Source organism: Solanum dulcamara, chromosome 10 (assembly GCF_947179165.1).
Source record: "Solanum dulcamara chromosome 10, daSolDulc1.2, whole genome shotgun sequence".
In the NCBI taxonomy this organism is placed as follows: domain Eukaryota; kingdom Viridiplantae; phylum Streptophyta; class Magnoliopsida; order Solanales; family Solanaceae; genus Solanum; species Solanum dulcamara.
The window spans coordinates 29,121,648-29,145,818 of record NC_077246.1 but is presented as its reverse complement, the minus strand read 5'-3'; the positions used below and the strand labels follow the sequence as shown (position 1 = coordinate 29,145,818).

The 24,171-nt window shown below is 38.1% G+C and overlaps 1 protein-coding gene across 2 annotated transcripts; it reads left to right on the top strand.

Moving 5' to 3' along the window:
* Nucleotides 1-3,643: 3,643 nt before the first annotated feature.
* Nucleotides 3,644-13,358, top strand: LOC129870468 (uncharacterized). Of its 2 annotated transcripts, none has more exons than XM_055945274.1 (7): nucleotides 3,644-3,927; nucleotides 4,094-4,181; nucleotides 6,761-6,809; nucleotides 6,940-7,036; nucleotides 12,062-12,114; nucleotides 12,413-12,475; nucleotides 12,793-13,358. In XM_055945274.1, the coding sequence occupies exons 1-7, from the start codon at nucleotides 3,909-3,911 to the stop codon at nucleotides 13,051-13,053; spliced, it is 630 nt and encodes a 209-aa protein (XP_055801249.1). In that variant the 5' UTR covers nucleotides 3,644-3,908; the 3' UTR covers nucleotides 13,054-13,358. The 2 variants fall into 2 exon arrangements, with proteins under 2 accessions (XP_055801249.1, XP_055801250.1); XM_055945275.1 differs by having other exon boundaries at nucleotides 3,645-3,927; nucleotides 4,103-4,181.
* Nucleotides 13,359-24,171: the final 10,813 nt, after the last annotated feature.

Genomic DNA, 24,171 nt, shown 5'->3' with positions numbered 1-24,171 from the left:
AGCTCTGAACTGCATTCCCCAAATGATCACTGAAGATCAGAACAAACAATTACAAGCTATTCCTACTCTAGATGAATTGAAAAGAGTGGTCTTCTCAATGAATCCTAATTCTCCTACTAGTTCTGATGGTATGAATGGAAATTTCTACCAAGTGTGTTGGGATATTATTAGCTCGGATCTTATGGAGGTTATTGACTCATTCTTTTGTGGTCACATCATGCCTAAATTCATTTCTCATGCATGTTTGATTCTACTCCCAAAAGTCCATCCTAATAAAATATCTGAGTTTAGACCTATTAGCCTTAGTAACTTTTCCAACAAGATTATTTCCAAACTCCTTTACCTTAGATTATCTCCTATACTCCATAATTTGATTTCCTTGAATCAATCTGGTTTTGTGAAAAATAGGAGCATTTTTGAGAATATAATGTTGGCACAAGAGATTATTCATCAGGTTAAGAAACCAAATGTTGGCAGAAATATGGTAATTAAGCTTGACATGACCAAGGCATATGGCAGGATCTCTTGGTCTTATATATGTTTGTTGCTTAGAAGAATGAGTTTTGGTGAATTGTTCATTGACATAACATGGAGGATTATGACAAATAATTGGTATTTTGATATTGTAAATGACTCAAGACACTATTTCTTCTACTCAACTAGAGGGCTTAAGCAGGGTGATCCCCTTTCTCCTGCTCTCTTTATTTTGGGGGCTGAAGTCTTATCAAGATTAATGAACGAGCTATATTTGGACCCCCATTACCATGGTTGTTATATGGAGATGAGAGGTCCACAGATCAACCACCTCAGTTTTGTAGATGATGTTATTATTTTCACCTCTGGGAGGAAATCATCCTTCAATCTCATCATGAAAACTCTTGCTACTTATGAGGAGGTGTCTGGTCAGTTCATCAACAGAGATAAGAGTCACTTCATGATCCCGGCTAATGCTTTTAAAGCAACTGTAAACAGGATCAAGAGAACTACTGATTTTTTCTTAGAAAATGAGCCCTATCACCTACTTAGGGTGCCCCCTGTACATTGGACGACAAAGAGTAACCTATTATTCTAATTTGTTGTCCAAGGTTATAAATAGGATTATTGGATGACAATCTAGAATGCTAAGCTTTGGAGGAAGAGTGACTTTGGTCAAACATGTGATCCAATCCCTTCCTACCCATCTCCTTTCAGCCATATCCCCTCCCAAAACTACCCTCAGACAGATTCGAATTCTCACAGCCAACTTTTTTGGGGGGGTGGAAGAAAGACAAAAAAAATAATATCATTGGTCCTCATGGAAGAACCTCAGCTATCCCTATGATGAAGGGGGTATTGGGGTAAGACAAATTGTTGATGTTACCACTTCTTTTCAATACAAACAATGGTGGATTTGCAGATCTAAAAATACTCTTTGAAGGGACTTTTTGAGAGCTAAATATTGTCAAAGATCTAATCCCATCTCTAGAAAGTGGGACACTAGCCAGTCCCTAACATGGAAGGACACTAGCCAGTTCCTATCCATCTCCTTTCAGCCATATCCCCTCCCAAAACTACCCTCAGACAGATTCGAATTCTCACAGCTAACTTTTTTGGGGGGTGGAAGAAAGACAAAAAAAATAATATCATTGGTCCTCATGGAAGAACCTCAGCTATCCCTATGATGAATGGGGTATTGGGGTAAGACAAATTATTGATGTTACCACTTCTTTTCAATACAGACAATGGTGGATTTGCAGATCTAAAAATACTCTTTGGAGGGACTTTTTGAGAGCTAAATATTGTCAAAGATCTAATCCCATCTCTAGAAAGTGGGACACTAGCCAGTCCCTAACATGGAAGCATATGATGACTAACAAGCAAAAAATTGAACCTCTCATTCATTGGAAGATTCACTCAGGCTTCTGTCTTTTTTGGTGGGATAATTGGTTGGGGTCTGGTCTTCTTATCAATTATAGAACAAATGGTCTTAGACCTAACAACATTAAGATTTCTTCATTCCTGATAGATGGCCAGTGAGATGTGGAAAAGATCACCTACACTGCTCCTCCTCAATGGGTACCTATTATTCTAGCTAGCCATATCAACTTTCAAGATAATATTTTTGATCATCCTATATGGAAACCCAACAACACAGGGGAATTCAGTTGTTCTTCAGTTTAGGATCTGATTAGAAAGAAAAGGAGTAAAACTGTTATCAATTCTCATTCATGGCATAAGCTCATTCCTTTTTAAATGCTCATTTCATTTATAGAGAACCCTTAGGGGAAAACTTCCCACTAATGAGAAGCTTATCAGTTTTGGCCGTGAACCCTCTTATTGTTACTGTTGTCAAATACCTGGCCAGGACACTATTAATCACACCTTCATAGCATGCCAGTTTGCATGAAATATATGGAGCTATTTTGCTGACCCTTTTGGTATTTTGATATCGACACAGAGTACACAGCCCTTAGAAATGTAGTAATGACATGGTTGACTTCAAAGTATAAAAATGAAGCTCACAAGCTTATTTTGCACTCTACACCCATTTTTATTTGTTGGAACCTGTGGAAAAATTGATGTGCATGTAAATATGGAGGAAAGCAGTCTAACTCTTCAAGAGTTAAGTACTCTTTTTTAAAAGACAAATCTAATCTCCTAGTTACTGCATTTTCTTACATTAAATGGCCACCAAGCTAGAAGGAACAGGTTTTTCTGATTGAAAAATGCTCCCATGAACTGAAGGTTACCAAAGTGTGCTGGAATAAACCCCTTGATCAGCTTGTTAAACTAAATACTGATGGCAGTGCTCTAGACAATTCGGGGAAAATTGGAGTTGGGGGAATCCTAAGGAATAACTAGGGTGATCTCATTTTTACTTTTGCTACCCCTTTGGGTGAAAGCACCAAAAACCAAGTGGAAGTTGAAGCTGACATTTTTGGACTCTCATGGTGCATACATTTGGGCTACAAAAGTGTAATTCTTGAAGTGGATTCTGAGTTAGTGGTTAGATGGATCAAAAAACAAGCTAAGCCACCTTGGTCTATCAATCAACTTCTGGAAAAAATCCACAATATTACCAACCATTTTCAGGTCTTCAAGTGTGAACACACTTACAGAGAAGCTAACTTCACTGAAGATAGTCTGTCAAAACTAAGTCATAATTACACTGCTCCTCAACTTTTCTTTTCTAGGCAACAATTACCAAAGGATACTAGAGCTTATTTTGATCTTGACAAGATTGGGATGGCAAGTTTCAGAAGAAAAAAGCTGAAGAGAATTAAAAAAAAATCCTGATGGTTTTGTTTTTTACTTTTCTTTGTTTTGCTTTAATTGTAAAAGAGAGAGTCTCCTTTATTTACGTTTTTCTAGATACTTTGTATTGAGAGGAGTCCTCTCATAAGTGCATAGTTCTAGGTTTTTCCTTATTTTAATATCGGAGAGAAGGTTTATGTCCCCTCCTTATACTTTTCTTTTTATTTATGAAAAAAAAGATTAAATAAAAAAAAATTAAAACTTTGAAAAAGTCTAGTTTATTAAGTTATATTTTTTTAAAAAATATTAAATAAGTTATATATTTAGAAATTTTTTCAATTATAAACAAATAAGTTAGTTTAATTATTTGTTTTTTAAAAAATAGGGAAACTCGGAATTCTGGGCCGATATAGGTACGTTCGGGATCAAAACTGCCATTAATACTTCTATCGTACGTTGGTACCGGTTTCACTCCGATTCCAAACGGATCCAGCACCTACTAGGTCGGTTCCGATCCCGCTGGCTTAACCACATGTACTGCTTTGACCCATACCCGGCCCATCCAACCTCTCCACTGTTATTGTAAACACAAATTCTCTCTTCCGAAATACGGGGAAGAGTAACGAAATAGGGTTTAATCTTGGGTGCTTAACCTCCATTTTCGTCGAGTATATATGGATTCTCCGCAATCAGGTTATTCAATTTTCTCTAAATGTGTGTATTTTCCGTTTTAAGAAGGAAGATAGTTATAAGTATTCTACGAACGCTGCTTTATTTATCATTTTCTGGCTGATTCCTGTGATTTTTGTGCTAGACGAAATTGGGTTTTCCTCTTTCTACTAAATATGGGTCTTATTAGGATTTACAGGCATGGAATCTGAAAAGCCGATTAATGATGAAGAAGTTAAGAGTGTAATTGAAGTAATGGCAGCTACTGGGAAGTATTGGTATGCTATTAATTTGCCCTAAAACTTTACTTCTTTCCAAGTGGCTAATTTAAGTTTGCAATTCACTGATGTGTAAATGGTAAACATTATAAATTTTTGTCACAGTCAATAATTTTGCTATGTTCCGTTCAATGTTGTTCTTTTATGTAAATCTCTTACCTGCATCTGAATGAAAGAAGATATTAGTGTTAACTACATCCTAAAGTGGGTGTTTAATGGAGATGAGCAAAGTACATTCAGTTGATCTGACATTAACCTGCTAAAATTATGTCGACCTCTAGCTAGTTCCTTTATGCTAAGCCAAGCTCCATATGTTTGAGTTTATATGGATCTGTGAGCCCAAGTGAGCTCCGTGCAAGTGCACGCAAGCTCACCAGGATATTACTGTTATTAAAAGGAAGCTAGCTCAGTGCAAGTTTAGCTAGAATATAAAAAGGGTAGTCCAGTGCACAAAGCATCCTGCATTCACGTAGGGTCCGTGGAAGGGTTGCACCCTAAGGTGTGATGTAGATCTAAGTTGCACGGACTCTTCATTTTTGCTGCCGCACTCGTGTCGGGTGTGGGTATGAGATTCGGTCAACCCACATCAGATGCTTTGACCAGAGTCCATAGACAAATTTGGGGGAAAATTGAGATTTTGATTTCTCAAAATAAAAGATAAAATAGATTTAAGACATGGGAAATGGCATACCTTCAAGTATTATAGTCCTTTTGTTTCCTTTTTAGCTTTTCCTCTTGGTCAAGAGAGAAACTAAGAATTCTAGTGGTCATGTTCTGACTTCCGATAGACATTAGCAAACTTTCTTTTTCTTATTTGAGGAAAAGAATTAGAGAGCTTGAAAGAAGAAGTTGGGGTCTTGGGGAAGACGACCTAGATGATCTTTCAAAATTTAAAATATATTTATAGCTATATTTTATAATTTGAATTTTTTAGCCGAATCCTAGCACCTGGATCCATACGCCCGAATCTTAAAATTTAGATTTTGCCGAATTCGACCCTCAAATTCGCACCCGTGTTGAATATACTTGCACAGGAGTCCGAGCAACTTAGATATAGAAGGCCTACCCTGATTCAAGCGTTAGTGGCTGCTTCCATATCTCGAACCTGTGACCTATGGGTCACATGGAGACAATTTTTCCATTGCTCCAACTTTAGCTAGAATATCTTGGAGGTAAAAGAATATAGTGATACTACTGCTATTAGATTGATATTCGTATTTAATGTATGAGTATTGTTGTATTCCTTTCTAAGTACTTTTTCATTCAATTTTTTTCGTGAATGACATAATCTTGTTCTACTTTACAACTTTGCCTTTCTTGTTAAGTAGCTCAATAAAGTTGGAATAGAACTTAATTAGAAATATGACCATATAGGTCTCAAGAATGTGAGAGGTTTTTTAATGTCAAGGAAGAGCATCGGATTTTTTAACCTGGGGCTAAAACCATTATACTGGAGTATGTAGTTGGTTGGATAGGACAGTTCTTTTAGCTATCTAAAGTTATTATAATATTGTACAAGTTGGCTGAAAGTTGTTAAGCCGGTTGTTGTACTTGAGTTCTTCAAAGAGCAAAGACTAGTTGAGTTCTCGAGTTTGGTCTCTAATCAAACTAGTCTTATAACTTGGATGTGCTCAAGCTGAATCTAAGCCATAAATATGAGCTGAACTACCTGCATCAAGCATTGGTTACTAACATAACGAGTCAACTGGGCTAGCAACATCCAAAAATTTGGCTTGGCTCAGCTTGGCCTCGTAAGGTTTCATGTTTATCAGCTGCTGTATGCTCCATTAGAGAGTTCAATTGGAAGGCTTAATGACATTATTGTTGTAGCCCTGTAGGTGCTCAGATAATATAGTACACAAGATACCATGTCTCTTTTTGTTTTCTTATCTTGTCACTACCTATATATATATATATATAGGAAATATTTTGCAACCTTCTTTGGTAGTATGTTCTACTTGGTCTACTGGTGTTGTCCGAATAATAAGTTTCTTAAGCTTGGCATATCCAACTTTGTAACCAAATGGAACATGTACCACGAAACGGCAATGGAGCATGATGAGTGATACCCACTTATCATGTTCAGTTCACCATCCAAGGAGTGTTCTTATTTGTTTGTTCAGTCTTCACTACTATCGACTTATTTTTCCCCGCTTAATGATGATTTGTTTGTTCTTTCCATCACCCCACTCCCCCGCATTAAAGGAGCAACTTTAAGGGTTTCCTTTCTCAGCACAGTAAGAGAGAAGCTATCCCTAGGTCAGAAGAGAAAAATCTAATTTGTAGATTCAATTTTTAAATTCTATTTCTTCATATAAAAATTTTGAACATATTGAAGTGTGAAAAAAGCTGTTCCATGTGAGACTGACTTTTCTTGTTTTTAGCTAGGGAAGTAAACATAGAGAACCTTAAATTCTACACAATAATCTTGTTGAAGAAGAAGAAGAAGAAAAGAGTTGTATTCTGATCCAAAAGAAAAAAAAGACAGAAAAAGAGTTGTCTCTGTTGTATTCTTGTTTATTGCATTATGGTGTTGGAAGTTCCGTGTCATGACTTTATCTTGTGCATGTTTGGCTCAGGCATGACTGGGACAAACTCAAGGGCATGCTGTCATTCCATCTTAAGCAGGTATGGGGAGGTATGCCAAGTTGTTAGCGTAGGACTAACTTCTTTTAGACTGGTCTTCCAATTTATGCTGTTTTAATATTTCTGCATAATGTACATTAACTTTTAACAACTCTTAAATGCTTTATTGAAGGTCTTGTCAGATTATCCCGAGGCAAAAATGACTATTGAACAGCAACAATCTTGTTTAGGAGAGAGCTTAACTGATTTGGCGAAAAGGTTGGATGATGGTATTCCCGCAGTCATTTGCCTTACCTATTTCTGTCATTCTTCTTTGACATGGGGGGAATTAGCTTTGACTGTAACAATTCTATAAGAAAATATGCTGATAACAATAAAATTCTATAAGAAGACGCATAAACCTTGATTGGTAGAGTTACCCAATACATGTGTTGGTGGGAGATGGCAGGTACCCGGTGGAAAAATCGACGTTCGCTCAAGCTGATTGGGACAACAGTGTTATTATTATCCAAAAATAATAGAAGATGATATATAATGTTTCATATTCCTAGAACACATTCTTGCATTGCCCTGTTTTTGTGTGTTTACTCGAGGCAAAAAAATATTTCACATTTACTCTAGGCAAAAAAATAATTCTCATCCCATAGAAGTATATGGCTCTCCTAAAATTGATTGTTCTGTTTGGGTTGGGGGGGGGGGGGGGCAGCTGTATAATATGTGTTAGGATGTTCAATTTTTTTTGGTGTTTAGCTTGGGATGCCATAGAAGTTTAAATCTCTCCTAAAATTGATTTTCCTATTTGTGTGGGGCAGCTGTATAACATCCGTTAGATTTTTTTTTATTTTTATGTTTAACTTGGGGTCTCACTACTTGTTAGCATGTTCAATGTTGATGTTTTAAGTTGCGTTCTCTTAGGCAGTAGGGAGGAAATGTGATGTGAAAAACAAAAGGTTGAATGGAGGAAGAAGTGGAGTAGGAGTAAATAATCCTCTTCTTGGTTAGGTTGCTGTGAAATGGTCAAACAAATGCCTTTGCATATTGGTACTACATATGCGTACTGATGGTCAACATTTTGTCCAGAATATTTTTTTATCTCCATTTTCAATATTTGCTTGATGGCAGTCTTATTATTATTATATTTTTTGGATAAAGGTAACCACTTGTATTAATAGTAAAACCTCGGCTACAAAAAGAGCTGACTTGTGATCTTTACATACAGAGTACCTTGAATTCCTTCCCTTCCATATTATCCACCATACACAAGCTGGGATGATCTGCCACCAATCTTCTTCACCTCCTCTCCTCCCAACACTCTTCTAGCAGTTAAGAATTCCTATAGTAGATTTAGGCATGGTCCAGATAATGCCTGACGAAAGAATATGTGCCACAAATTTGTAGTTGTCTTGCAGTGCAGGAAAATATGCTCATTTCTCTCACCATCTTGACTACATAATGAACATTTTGAATAAATTTGAAATCCTCTTCTTTGTAATTTCTCCTGGCTCACGTATGCTTTCCTTGCCACCAGTCAGACAAAGCAAGAAACCTTGAAAGGAATTTTGACTCTCCACAAGTGACAAGAACCGTCCACATATGCTTTCTCCTGGGTCACGTATGCTTTCCTTGCCACCAGTCAGACAAAGCAAGAAACCTTGAAAGGAATTTTGACTCTCCACAAGTGAGAAGAACCGTCCACAAACCTCTGGCTGCTGCAATCTCCTCCCAACGCTCATTTTTGTCCATTCTAGTCAAAAGGGCATATATCCTTGTGAGACACCAATTGAAGGGGTGTTTACTGCTTCAAAGCTGCAAGGAATATCCCTTATTTATTTTTGGTGCACCTATGTAGTTCCGGGTTGTATAGAAGATTGGGTGTCTTTTGTAGAGAACCATATCTTTTTGTAGGTCCTTTACTGGTTGGTATACCTCTTGTATATGGCCCTTTTTGGTCTTGTGATTAATGAAAATATTTACCTGATAAAAAGAAGAGGAATATAATAAGATCCTTTTGCTATTAATTCAACTGTCCCAGAGAATCGTTATGCCTCCACTGCTACCTCGGGCCTCTTAAGAATCCACATTTCATCCATCTGCATGCCCGTAGCGACGGTTAAGCAACAAGTTCCATCTCTCCTTCTATCTAGGTTTCCTGAACAATATATGTTTACCTTCCTATTCTGCATCAAACTCTTAACAATATTCCTCTTTGAAATCCTGTTAAGTTCCCTTACATTCCAAGATAAAAGCTTGACTTGCATTGATAAGTCGAACATAGAATCTTACCCCTGCTTCTAACCCCTTCCACCTCCTCATTGAGGTCTGATTGCAAATTCTTTAATTCATTTTTGATTGTGTTCCCTATGTTCTTTTCCTTTCATCAAGCTTTATAAATAAAGCCAGTGCTTCTTTCTCGCATCCTACAAAGGCAACGCCATAGGTGTTGCTTAACCCATTGGAGTTCACCCAGTTGGAGGCCTCACTCTTCCTAAAAAAATAATTTGGAGGCCTTGCTTCGGTCTCTTGTTCCTGTGGCTAGGGCTGGGTGTTCGGTATTTGGTTCGGTATTTTTAAAGTTCGGGTTCGGTAATTCGGTAATCAGTAATTCAAAATATATACCAAATATCGAACTTTCAAACTTTGATTCGGTAATTCGGTAATAGGTGAATCAAACTTCGGTTCGGTACAATATTCGGTAATACCATATTTTTTTAATAGTTAATGTACAATAAAAATTTATCCGCATTTAATATTTACATTAACCTAAAGAATACATATCTTAACTTACATTTTTATTACTACACCATAATTAAGTAATATATGCATTTTAACTTACCGAATACCGAAATCGAAATTGCTCTGAAGCCACATTCTATGGAGGAGAAATGATACATCGTAAACAAAGAGAAAATAATTTATGAATAGATACAGAATAAAAAAAATATTACCATGTAATAAAAATGATGAAAAAGAGTGAAAACAAAAATCTCTAATATATCACACATAATTTTTATATATATGTTTTTCTTTGAATTGTCCAAAAACTCTACATCACTGCACTAATTATTAATTAGTTCCTGCAAAGATATGAAAGAGTTGGAATCTTTCGTTTTCAATATAACTACCAAACAGTTTATGCAGATAACTGACGTGGTGAATCATGCAAAGTGAAATTAGAATTCTTAACCAATTGCATAAATTTGAAATTAGAATTTATAATTTTTACATGTACATGAATTTAAATTGTAGCAGTTATACATAATGTATGTGTTTGAAAGTGTGCATATAGTATGCTGTAAACGTGAGAAAGTTGAAATGGAAATGGTAAGGAAAATAAAAAAATGGGATAGTTTCCTCTTACTAAAAACTCTTCTCTTTTTGGTTATTTTTCTTCTTTTTTTCCCAGTATTTTTGTATTAAAAAATAAAAATAAAAATCGGTATTCGGTATTTCCCGAATACCGAAACCAAAATACCGAATACCGAAACCGAAATACCGAATTTTATATTTCAGTACCGAATACCGAACCGAATTACCGAATACCGAAATACCGAAATAGCCGGTTTGGTTCGGTAATTCGGTTTTCAGTATTTTATGCCCAACCCTACCTGTGACTCTATGACCACTGGCTCCACTTCTTGGACTTGTTAAAGTTGCATACTTATGCCATCTTGTTCTGCATGGATTGGTTTGTCCATCACATCCTCCACAATTGTCAAATCGTCAGCATTTGGCACTTTTTCTCTTCCTTGAAGTTCTTTATCAGCTTTCAGAAAGGAAGGCGAAGGAACAGAGCCAAACTTCTTTTGATTTATGGTTGCAGATCCCAGATTGCTAGGCACTTCAAAAAGTTTGTTGCCGTATCTTTTAGGCTGGAGAAAAAATTTCTGTTGTGAGGGGCTGATAAATCATCAAAGGGGAATATGTTTAGTGGTCTTGCCGTCACATGGACACCTCACGTGGTTCATTAAAACCATCCATCTCATTCTCAATTTGTCCCAGACAAGAGAACTGATTTGGAGACAAATTAAGTTTCATTTGGTTGCTGCAGTTTTCCAGGCCCAAATTCTCATTTGAAATCACTGACAGCTGTCTCTGAGGGCCCACGTTATCAATGAAATCCCTCCTTTTAGTGTCATATCTCCACACATACCTTTTGTCAGTGATCCCGTTACTTGCTGGGTTAAACCTTGCTCTCCTTTGTATTCTCCGATCGTGAAGTCACTGGAATTTCCACCCGTTGTTCTCCTTTGTCTTCTCCGATGGCAAAAGTTGCCAGAATTTCTACCCAGATATGGATGGTGAAGAGGACACCTCCCTGTTCCAAGGTTATTTCTTTTGGAAACTCACTTTCCTCCCCTCTTATTCTTATTCTGGCCCATTTCAAGTGATTCCGAATTTGCTTCTCTTTCTTGTCTCCAATTAACCTCCACAGTTGTCTCCTATAGCTTTGAAGACCTTTTGAGACCAGAATTGCAAAGGTGATCCAACTAGTATTATCCATACTGAACTTGGTAATTCACTGTGGTTGATAGCTCCTATCAACGGTGACCACCATTGCAACCAGATGAGGAGATTCCTCCAGCACCATTCACTCTTCATAATCTGTTCTGCAGTGGATCTAAAAGCAAATTCAAAGATAAATTTGTCATTTCCCATTTTGTAGATATTCATACCATGTGCTTTTCCAAATAGAATTAGTCCAACGTCTGATCGCTTATAAGGTGGGTGTCTTTAAGGTATTCAAAGGAAAAGCTCCAACTAGGCATATTCCAGTTTCTGCGTTCCTGGAGCAGGTTATGGTTTGTCACATAGTTTCAAATAAACAAGAACAATTCCCAAATTTGTGTTGTTACTCTCTTCTGTGGTAGCAGTTCTAATTCATCTGCTTCACTTTTACAATTTGAAGAGTTTTCACTTGTCTGCTGATCTCAATTATGGTTAGTAAGGCCAACATTGGACTGGAAAACTACTCACCTGAATATAATGTAACACGTTGTATCATGTGAAAAGTAACTCCTGATATGCTCTTGATATGCTACTTTATTTTACCTGTCAAATAAAATGTCATTATTCCAAATCTGCCTTATAACTCGGAAGTTGAACTAAAGTCTGAAGGTATACTTGTGGGTGCTTCAATGTTGTTTTCTCTGGGCTCACTTGGTAACCGAACTTCTAACATATTTTACCATTTTGCACATCTTGTTTGATTTTCTCCTGATACAGTTGAGATAAGCTCTTGTCTTCTGGTTCATTACTCTGATTTAGATCTTCCCCACATTTCCTTGATTTTGCAGCTCTCAACAGCTTTGCTGAAGGCCCTCCATTTACGTTGCAAAGACTTTGTGAGGTGGCAATCTTTTTTAATCTCAATTTCAAATTGTTGTACATGTTAGTACTTCATTCTACATGATTTTCCTTTGAATTTAAAGCTGTGTTTCTCTATTTCATGAAAAAAATTGTGTTTTTCTAGTATAGGAGTCGTCTTATAGCAGCTTAGTGAGAGTATGCTCAATATGAGTTCTTTTTAGTGTATTTTGTATGTTCTTTTCACTGCTACAACGATTTTCTTCATGCTGATGTCTGATTTCTGGCCCTCAATTAAACATTTGATATATTGGTTTTGCGTTGTCTCTAATATTGAGCAGATTTTGTTGGATGCGCGGAACATTTATTCCAAGCTGTCAAAGCTTGCGTTGGCTCTAGAAAAGGTTTGATTTCGATGTGGATCCTTATAGTGCTTATAAAGTTTCACGTTCTTAAATCTCATTGATGTAGCATCTCAACATTTTTTAACGTCCAAATCTTGAATGACAACTTTTTGGAGGAAACTCACTAAGAACCACCCCCACCGTGTCTGCCAGCTTAGTGTAAGATCACATTACTGAGCTTAGTTGACAATTGTTGGGAACTTACCTGTTAAAAAAAAGGGTTCCAATAGTTTCTGAATATCTGCTACAGTCTGAATGTGGTCTTCTTTTGTAATTACTATTTCTGGGGTATTAATTCATGCTTTACCTGTCTGCAGAATTTGTTAGTCACATCAACATTGCCTATCTCCAGTGATCCATATACCATACAAAATGCAACAGAAGCAGACCCAGAAACCAAGGTTTCCCCAGTTCAATCTAATGGAGTGGAACCTATAGCCAGTGCAGGTGATGCAGATGAAGTAATGGCTGAGGTAGAAGAGGCGGAAGTTGAGGATGTTATGACAATTGACATGGATACTATTGAAGCAATAGTTAGATCATCTGAAGCAGATACTACACCTACCAGTGATTCATAATGCCCTGTTTTATGTTTTTGATTATTTTCATGTCAAATACAGGATATGTGTAGAAGGTAGGTCATGCTTCTGAAAATATACTTGTGTTGGAGCAGTGTAATGTGTCTCAAACTTTACGTTGGTCCATCTTGTTGTGGGAGGTTAAAACATAATTAATGTCGTTGTGGAATGTATTGTCAGGGTGGATGTGGCTCATTTCCCCCCCCATAATGATAATTTTAATCTCTACCCACCACATATGATCAGTTGGAACCATATATCCTGTTGGAGACAGTTATTTATTCTATTTACAGGTGTTGTTTTGAGTCCTGTCATTGTATTGACCTGCAAAGGGGAGTTAAACATAAGATTATATATACATTCAGATATTGTTACAGTGGCAGCGTTTATTTGAATATCTTATGGCTGCTATTAGTGAGGTGTTGTTATATATGGGTACCGTTATTTGACATTTATAACTAATTAAGCAGTTAAAAATAAAAGAACACAAAAATTAGTTAAACGATTTTCTGTATCAAGAAGAATTAATGTTTGTTAATAAATTTAATTAAAAAAATAGAAAGGGTATGAATGTAAAAAAGGTAAGTACCAGTAGCCTTTTTTGTGCAGTTATGACCATAACTGATGGATTTTAATTAAATATATTTTTTTATTTTAGATATTCGAATTCACAACAACAACGACCCAGTGAAATTCCACAACGTGGGGTCTGGGGAGGGTAAAGTGTACGCAGACCTGACTCCTATTGAGGTAGGACGACTGTTTTCGAAAGACTCTCGGCTCAGTAAAAATAAAAATAAAATCAAAAGGAGAAGTCAGATAAGAATAAGAAGTTCAAAGCTTGATGAAGCACAGCAAGTAACGAAATCAAAAGCAATCCAGATAAAATAGAACAATCAAAGTACAGAAAGTAATGGAGGTAATAAATATTAATATTAGACATCAGACTGCAGGGAATCCTAGTGCGCTAATACGCGTACTACTAAGGAAGAATAACCATACTATGAACTAGCCTTCTACCCTAATAAGACTCCTCCACACCCTCCTATCTAAGGTCATGTCCTCGGTAAGTTGTAATTGCGTCATGTCCTGTCTAATCACCTCTCCCCAATATTTCTTCGGCCTGCCCCTACCTCTTCTGAAACCATCCATGGCTAACCTCTCACACCTCCGCACTGGGGCATCTGTGTCTCTCCTCTTCACATGCCCAAACCATCTCAGTCGCATTTCCTGCATCTTGTCTTCCACCGAGGCCACTTCTACCTTGTTCCGAATAGCCTCATTTCTAATCTTGTTACTCCTGGTATGCCCACACATCCATCTCAACATTCTCATTTCAGCCACTTTCATCTTTTGGACGTGAGAAACCTTAACTGGCCAACACTACGCCCCGTATAACATAGCCGGTCTAACCACCAGTTTGTAGAACTTGCCCTTAAGCTGTGGGGGCACCTTCTTGTCACACAGCACACTGGAAGCGAGCCTCCATTTCATCCACCCTGCCCCAATACGATGTGTGACATCATCATCAATCTCCCCACTGCCTTGCATAATAGACCCAAGGTACTTGAAACTACTCTTCTTTTGGATGGCCTGGTCACCAAGCCTAACTTCCGTGCCAACCTCCTGAGGTGTCTCACTGAACTTGCACTCTAAGTACTGTGTCTTGGTCCTACTCAGCTTAAACCCTTTAGACTCCAAGGTCTGTCTCCACTCCTCCAGCTTAGCGTTAACTCCGCTGCGAGTCTCATCGATCAGGACTATGTTATCCGCGAAAAGCATACACCATGGTACCTCACCCTAAATTTGTCGCGTCAATCCATCCATCACCAAGGCAAATAAAAATGGACTAAGAGCTGATCCTTGATGCAACCCCAACATAACTGAAAAGTGCTCTGAGTCGCCTCCGACTGTCCTTACCCTGGTTTTGGCCCCCTCATACATGTCCTTGATCACCCTAATGTATGTCGCAGGCACACTTTTAGCCTCCAAACATCTCCATAGTATCTCTCGTGGCACTTTATTGTAGGCCTTTTCTAGGTCGATGAATACCATATGCAAGTCCCTCTTCCTCTCCCTATATTGCTCCACCAGTCTCCTCATAAGATGGATGGCTTCTGTAGTTGAGCGTCCCGGCATAAATCCGAACTGGTTCTCTGAAATAGACACGCCTCTCCTTACCCTCATCTCCACTACTCTTTCCCACACTTTCATAGTATGGCTTAGAAGCTTGATACCTCTATAGTTGTCGCAACTCTGGATATCCCCCTTATTTTTGTATAGAGGGATCATTACGCTCGACCTCCATTCTCCAGGCATTGCTGCCGTATCAAAGATGACATTAAATAACCTAGTCAGCCACTCTAGATCTGCCGAGCTTGCGCTCTTCAAAAATTCCATAGGAACCTCGTCAGGTCCAGTCGCTCTTCCCCAGCGCATACTACGAACAACACCCTTAACCTCATCGACCGTAATACTCCTGTAACACCCAAAATCGTGAGGCCTTCCTGTATGTTCCAAATCTCCCAACACAATCTCTCTGTCCCCTTCCTTATTCAAGAGTTTACGGAAGTAGGACTGCCATCTCTGTTTAATAAGGGTCTCGTCTACCAATACTTTTCCATGCTCGTCCTTAATACACTTCACTTGATCCACATCGCGTGCCCTTCTCTCCCGCGCCCTAGATAGCCTGAACAATTTCCTATCCCCGCCTTTCTCTTCTAGTTCAGCGTAAAGGCGTTCGAAAGCTGCCGCTTTTGCCGTCGAAACCGCCAACTTCGCCTCCTTCCTCGCTATCTTATAAAGTTCCCCATTCGTCCACTTCTCCACCTCATCCTTGCTTTCCATCAACTTCGCATACGCCATCTTCTTTGCTTCCACCTTCCCTTGCACTTCTCCATTCCACCACCAGTCCCCTCGATGTCGGCTACGACTACCTGTCGAGACTCCCAACACTTTCCTTGCTACATCCCTAATACAATTAGCCGTCCTATCCCACATACCGTTCGCATCCCTGCTACTATTCTAGACCCCCATATCCTTCAATTTCTCTCCCATCTCCAGGGCACTAGCCGTGGTCAAACTCCCCCATCTGATCCTAGGTCGGTCATCCCCGAATCTCCTCTTCCTCTTCATCTTGATCCCTAAATCCATCACCAAGAGCTTATGTCTGGTAGTAAGGTTGTCGATCGGGATGACCTTACAGTCTTTGTACAGACCTTTATCGTCCTTCCTAAGGAGTAAATAATCTATCTGAGTCTTAGTCACCGAACTACGGAAGGTTACCAGGTGGTCCTCCTTCTTCGGGAAACTCGAATTGGCTATAACCAACCCAAAAGCTCTTGCGAAATCCAAAAGTGAAACTCCTCCTCCATTTCTGTCCCCGAAGCCAAAGCCTCCATGCACATCATCATACCCTCCCAAAATAGACCTGATGTGCCCATTGAAATCCCCTCCTACGAAAAGCTTCTCAGTAGGCGGTATGCCTCCCACTAGCTCATCCAAATCCTCCCAAAAGTGCCTCTTATCCTCCTTGCTTAAGCTCGCTTGCGGCGCATAATCACTAATAATGTTCAACGTGATTCCTTCCACGACCACCTTAATCGACATCATCCTATCAGTGACTCTCCTAACCTCCACCACCTGATACCTTAAATCACTGTCTACTAAAATGCCTACCCCATTCCTGTACTTAGATCTACCAGAGAACCAAAGCTTATACCCGTCTACCTCCTTGGCTTTAGATCCTATCCATTTGGTCTCTTGGACACAAGCTATATTAATCTTCCTTTTATTTAGAATCTTAACTAGCTCTATCGATTTACCCGTTAACGTCCCAATGTTCCAAGAACCTACCCTCAGTCTAGACGCCCCTTTAACCCATTTACCCCTCCTTACCCTCGACCCTGTCCCCATCCCCGTCCCCGTTTGAGAACATGACCCTAGTCTACCATCACTAACCAAAGTCAGGAAAACGTGTATGAACTACTAAATTATTCAAATAAATTATTCAAAGGTCAAGTAAGCGCAATGAAACTACAAGTGTATGGACAAGGAATAGATATAAAAAGTGTAAAATATATGAAAACCGGAGGTATCAACTCCAATCAAAATGAACCTGATTGCCGCCGTAAGTGAGTTCCTCGGTGTGACTAGATCTGACCAGCTGTGTTCCCAGACACTTGGGGGAAACAATTGTTGTATCAGGCGTACTGTCATCGAAACCTTTGTCGATTTGGCCGGCGTCGGGCTGATACATAAAAGAGACAACCAGATCTGATGAAGCGTGCCTTATTCAGTAACCTGCAAAAGATGAACGCACAAGAGAAGCCGAAGAGAAGCAGCAGCAACAGCAACAATGGCAAAAAAATATAAGATGTTGAGTACGAATAAACAGAAAAAGCTTTTTGAATAACAGTAATACGAAGAAAGAATCCAATGTTGCCAAGCTAACTCTCTGTGACCCTTCAAGCTCGAGTGGGTGGATGATGGAGGTACGCCGGCGGCGTAGATGGTTATTACGGCATCGGTAACAGTAACCTGTAGAAGATGAAAGCATAGGAGAAGCCAAAATGTAGAATGTAGTTGTGGAATAGAAATAGAAAATATAAAATATAGAATATAAAATATAAAATATGCAGAAATGTAAGCTCTTTCGTGCGCCTGAGATTGTCGACGGCTTCATCGGCGGCTTATCCGGCGGTCGACTCCGTGTATTAGTTTATATAATTTAGCTATTTTTATTTAAACTCGAAATACTGAATTTATATAAATACAAATATTTGAACTTTAAACAGTTATAGAAATTATATTATACAAAATTATATTATACAAAAATTATACAAATTATATTATACATATTTTGAATCATACAAACTCGAACCGTAATTAACGCTAAATGTTAGTGTCGAATTGTAAATTAGCTAAATTATAGCTATGTCAACTAATTAATTAGTATCTTTTTGCTTATTCACGTAATTTTCCCAAAATAAATACCCTTTGATTTTAGACTTCAATATTAATAAAACGAGTTAATAGTTAAAAACCTCCTTAAACTTGACAAATTTTATTAAATGTACACCCAAACTATGAGAAGTCTTAATTACCCCTTCAAACATGAATTTTTGAAACTATTTACCCCCATAAACTATGAGAAATCTTGATTACCCCCTCAAACACGACTTTTTGAAACTATTTACCCCTAATATGTCACAAGGCACAAAAAATTACTATGGGCAATTTATATGACTCACTTTCCGTTTTAGACAATTTTTCAAGAAATTACACATTTCTATATTTAGTAAAATATTAATTTTCGTTCCTACTTATATAATGTAGTTTGGTTTGAAATGAAGTTTAAAAAAGATGTGGTCTAAAATACGTCATAAATATTTGTGTGGCAATAATTATTTTATTAGGGGTAAAATAAAGATTTTAAAGTTAATTTTTTACTAAATATAAAAATATGTCATTCCTTTTGGCATTAACTAAAAAGGAAAGTGAGTCATATAAATTAAAACAAAGTATTTTTTTTAATCATGTGGCATATTAGGGGCAAATAATTCCAAAAATTCATGCTTCAGGGGGTAGTTAAGACTCCTCATAGTTTGGGGGGGGGGGGGGTTAAGAGTTTCAATAATTCATGTTTGACTGATTAATACTTCCCATAGTTTAGGTGTGCATTTAATACAGTGTGCCAAATTTAAGGGGGCTTTTAACTATTAACTCTTAATAAAACTAATCACTCCAATCTTACCTTCCACTTTAAAGTCAGAGTTTAGGATTTCTTCGAAACTGAGCTTCCGTTTATGTTCTTTTTGTCATACTCTAAAATTGGATGGGAGATACAATGTTATGCCCCAAAAACATCGAGGTCATAATGTCACACACCCCAAACCCAACCCAGGGTGTGTAAACTGAGAAATCTAAATCCAGATTTACCTCCAACATTGCAGAAAAAGAGGATAAATTCACATACGAGACTTCTAGAACGAAGTTAGGCCATAAATTGAAGCAAAACCGAGATACAATCGAGAAATTCCCAAAACTTGGTATCATAAACACAAACAACACCTACTACATCACTAGAATTTGAAATACATCTCAATTCTTCAAAACAAAAGTAAAACTGTAAATGATAGATGGAGTCTAATGGCGATCCAGAAAGAAGGATCTCACCACAACTCTAAAAGGACTCAACCTGCTAGATCTGATCAACCGCTACAAGAAACACTTTGTGTAGGTGTTGCACCCAAAGGGTAACAAAAGTGGAGTGAGTACGATCCACATTTACTCATTAGGCTTGGCCGACCGAGTATAAAGTATCTAATCAAAACTTACAAAATAAACTACGAAGCGCTTCTATCTACATACAGAAAAGTCTCATTTCGGCATCAATGCTGCAATTGAATATTTGAACGGTGCGAGTAAAGTAAACAAGTAAGGCTACACACAATTCTCATATCAGAAGCCTAAATTCACAAACAAACAAAGTTGGCCAACGCAATGCAATGTAATGATGAAATAATGTGGTGGGACCAAGACTGTTGCACAACCTGTCCTATATACCTTGCCGAGCTTTAGCTCCCAAAACAAGAACCCATGGGCGACTTACAATCCATTTATCAAATCTCATGATCTCAATATCTCATCAACTTGCCATCAAGCTTGTGGTCAAGGATACATAAGTTGTTTCACTTTCTTTCTTAAAAATAGTACTTCCACATCTCTCAGAATCCCATGAACAATAATATGATAAATGAGGATGAATGCTCACAACAAATACAACACGAAGGCATAAGATGTTCAATATAAGTCTAAAAGAGTTCAACATTCCCAAACTCGATAAATCATGATATACACCCTCACCTGGAAAAAATGGTGGAAGAATTCATTTGAAATATGCATTTACCGTTAGGAATATGATCCTGTCAATTTTAAGAAGTAATGGAATCAGCTCAAGCCCCTAACTCGAGTATTTCAAGTCAAACACGCTAGAATAATCAACTCTAACCCCTATCTTGGGTAATCTGATGTAAAGCATGCTCTCAAAGAAAATAATATCCTGTAAGGTCTCAATACGGGCTAAACAACACAAACAAGCCTCCACACGGGTGAAATATCAACAATAAACCTACACACGGGGCGAAGGAACAACAAAAGCCCCTTGTCATGACCTAAATTCGGGTGTCATGATATTCGTCTCAACCCACCGAGATAAGTAAACTCAAAACCCAAATAGGTGTAAATAAAACAAAAACTGTAAAGGTAGATAGATATATATGAAATATGCGAAAGTCTCAATCATCTATAAAACCCCAAAGGATTGGTTGGCACATATACAGGCCCCTAAAATCGTAGAATTAAAATAAATATAAGTCTCAAAATGAGTTTGTCTCTCAAATGGAACAAAGCATGTAAAAGAAACTAGAGAGATCATCAGCGTCAACAACTACCTCTCAAGTAACTCCAAAACCCGCGGATGAAGAAGGAGAAATATGAATCACTGTCCAAGATCAGAACCTACATGGGTGTAGATATCAAGGGGTGAGTACCAAACAACACGATACTCAGCAAGTAATACAGTAAACACATGTAAAGCTACATAGAACGAGTGCTCCCGACACACCATCCGAACCTCCATAACTATAACCTGCAAGCAGAACAACCCAATCTAATAGTATCTATATGTAGATATAGCTCATGTAACACGTAAGTTAGGTATGTTTCCACAACTTAATTAGATAGTATCAATGTCACACATATTTAGTCTCAACTGTTCACATAGTAAGGGCAAATACTCAGATAGTCAAATCAATGCAATACAATGCAATGAGATGAATGTCCAATGTGATGCTAAAATAAAAATTACGACACATGACACATCCCACGTATATACAAATATAACAACCACGGCTCATGGCACGTCCCTCAATGCAATAATATAACAACCACGATGTGTGGCACGTCCCTCGATGCAATAATAGTAACAACCACGACGCGTGGTATATCCCTCGATGCAATAATAGTAACAAGCATGGAGCATGGCACGTCCCTCGAATCCTCTTTATTTTCTCTTTCATTACCACTTAGATGAAACCCTTTCACATCGGCATAAACATCAATTTGGACTTCAATGATATGTTTCAACCCAAACGCGTATTAGAATGTTCATGCAATCGATGGGAATGAAATAAATTCCAATACCATATGCAATTCATATCACAATTATCACAATGTAATCTTCACTAAAAGTAGGTAAAGTCAAATAGTTCAAATAGCTTGATTCATTAGATTAATTCCCTTTTTATAACTCTGAATAATCGACCTTAAGTAATTTCATGATTCATGGTCAACCCAATATCAAATTCAATCAATTCACATAGCATGTAACAAGAATACAAATTATACAAAGCTTACGAAGGTTTAGAGTTTCACTTGCCCCGATATTATACCCGACTACTCTGGAACTTGAATCTTTCCTTTTAGTAGATATTCCAATTTATAAGAATCTAATCAAATATGAATTCCCAATAAAATTACAAAACCAACAACACTAAAAATCATATTTTTTAAAATTCGGACCGAAACCTACCCAAAAACCCAATTCCAAAAACGAAGGCCAAATCTAGAAATTTTTACATAAAAATATTTTTTGAAGTATTAGGAATCTATTGTCGAAGTCTATTTTGAAAAAGGGGTTGAAATTAGTTCACAAACTCAAATTTTGTAAAATCTTGGTTCAAGTAAAAATCTCCAAAATTGAAGTCCCAAAACCATGAATGCAATGTTAAAATCACAAAATAATAGCTGGGTATTGAAGGATTTAAGTCAAAAATGCTTACCCAATGAATTCCCAAGAAAACCTCCCTTCAAATCGTCCTCCCCGAGCTTCAAAATCCTAAAAATGGTGAAAATAGGTCTAGTTCCCAAACTTAGAAGAAAGTTACCGTTCAGGGGAAATATACCCTTCGCGATCGCGGCTCATTAAGCCCGTGAACGCGATGAAAGGTCATAGACTCTTCGCGAACTCGGACAGAGCTCCGCTAATGCGAAGGTCACAGACCTCTACACTTCGCGAATGCGATGACCCTTCCACGAACGCGAAGGTCAAGCAATTGAACCTTCGTGAGAGCAGTAAAGAAGGGCCGAGAAGGTGAAGCTCAGAAGGGACACCAAATAACAACAAATTCAAGAAAGTATCAAAGTCATGGAATCAACCCTTGGGATTCGTATGGAATTTCGTGCACACAAACTATATATTCTACCCTACTATTTTTGATGTTCCGAACTCAATGGAACCACCAGAATTAGAATTCGAGGTGTCCTTGACCCAGAACCCGTAGTTAAACTAACTTTTAGCCTCAAAACATCACAACGCATTTGGGACCTCCAAAAATTCAACCAAGAGCACCCCTAGACCTAAAATCATCCCCCGAATCCAAAGGAGTCATCGAAATTCAATTCCGAGCATCAGATCTCCAAATGTTGACCAAAGTTAACTCTATGATTAAAATTTCAAGAATTACCAACTCAAGACCTCAAATCATCATTTCAACTCCTAATCTGATTCCATCAACTCTTCTAGACCAAATTCTACATTCTGAAGCTCTTGAAATCAATGAAATTCCATTTTGAGACTCGTAGATCTGATTGGTCTCATATACCACTTTTGAATACTTTAAGCCTTTAAAACTCAAAATCTTCCAAAACTTCATCTTTTCAAAGAATTTCTTAAAACCAACCCCCAACATAAATGACTCGGGATAACTTTTGGGAGGGGTGAAATAGTCATGTTGCAAAAATTTCCGAAAATGACCTTTAGGTTCATTACATAATTCACCACTAGAAACCATGTTCGTACTCAAACATAATATTAAGGAAAGTACTTGAATCCTAAAAAAACTAGGATACCAGGCACGCTTATCATCCTCCGACTCCCAAGTCGCCTCTTCGATTGAGCGGTGCCTCCACTACTCCTTCATTAAAGAAATCTCCTTGGTGATAAGCTTATGAACCTATCTATCAAGAATGGCTTTAGGCTCCTCCTCAAATCCAACTCTACCGAATCAAGGGAGATCACATGAGACTCGTTCGGAACATACTTTCGGGGCATGGAAACATGAAACACAGGTGTACCACTGATAAGCTAGGTGGCAAGGAAAATCTATAAGCCATCTCCCTTACTCACCCTAAAATCTCAAATGGGCCAATGAATCGAGGGTTAAGCTTGCCCTTTTTCTTGAACCGCATCACGCCCTTCATGGGCGACACTCGAAGCCAAACGTGATCACCCTCCATGAAATCCAATGGTCGAACTCTCCTATTTGCATAACTCCTTTGCCTACTCTAGGATGTCAAGAGCCTACCCTGAATCATAAAAACATTCTCCATCGAATCTCTAAGTAAGTCTATGTCTAAAGAATCCATCTCAACAGAATTGAACCATCCAATGGGAGATCGATATCGCCTACCATACAATGCCTCGAATGGGGCCATCTGGATGTTGGAGTGATAACTGTTATTGTAGGCAAACTCCACTAAGGGTAAATACTGATCCCACCTAGCACCAAAATCAATAACACAGGCTAGAAGCATATCCTCTAACACCTGACTCATCCACTAGGACTAGCCATTAGTCTATGGGTGAAAAACTGTACTCGTATCAAGCCTAGCACCCAAACCATGCTGTAATGCTTGCCAAAAGTGTGAAGTAAACAACAAACCCCAATCTGAAACAATGGATACCAGGACACCATAAAGCCAAACAATCTAACTGATATACAACTGGGCTAGCTTCTCCACTGTGTACTTCACCCAAACTGGGATGAATAGACAGACTTGTTCAGTCTGTCGACAATCATCCATATAGAATCATTACTAGCCACGGTGGGAGGTAAATCCACAACAAAGTCCATGGTGATCCACTCCCACTTCTAAGTAGGAATGGACATCCTCTGACTCACACCTCCATGCTATTAGTGCTCACACTTGACCTATCAACAGGTGAAACACTTGGATACAAACTCAGCTATGTCCCTCTTTATCCCACATCACCAATAGTGATAGCTAAGATCATGGTACATCTTCACCGCACTAGGGTGAATAGAATATCTAGAA

Coding starts and splice junctions, on each gene's coding strand:
- LOC129870468 (XM_055945274.1), top strand. Junction 4,182..6,760: donor GCAGCTACTGGGAAGTATTG/GTATGCTATTAA, acceptor TGTTTGGCTCAG/GCATGACTGGGACAAACTCA. Junction 6,810..6,939: donor TGTCATTCCATCTTAAGCAG/GTATGGGGAGGT, acceptor GCTTTATTGAAG/GTCTTGTCAGATTATCCCGA.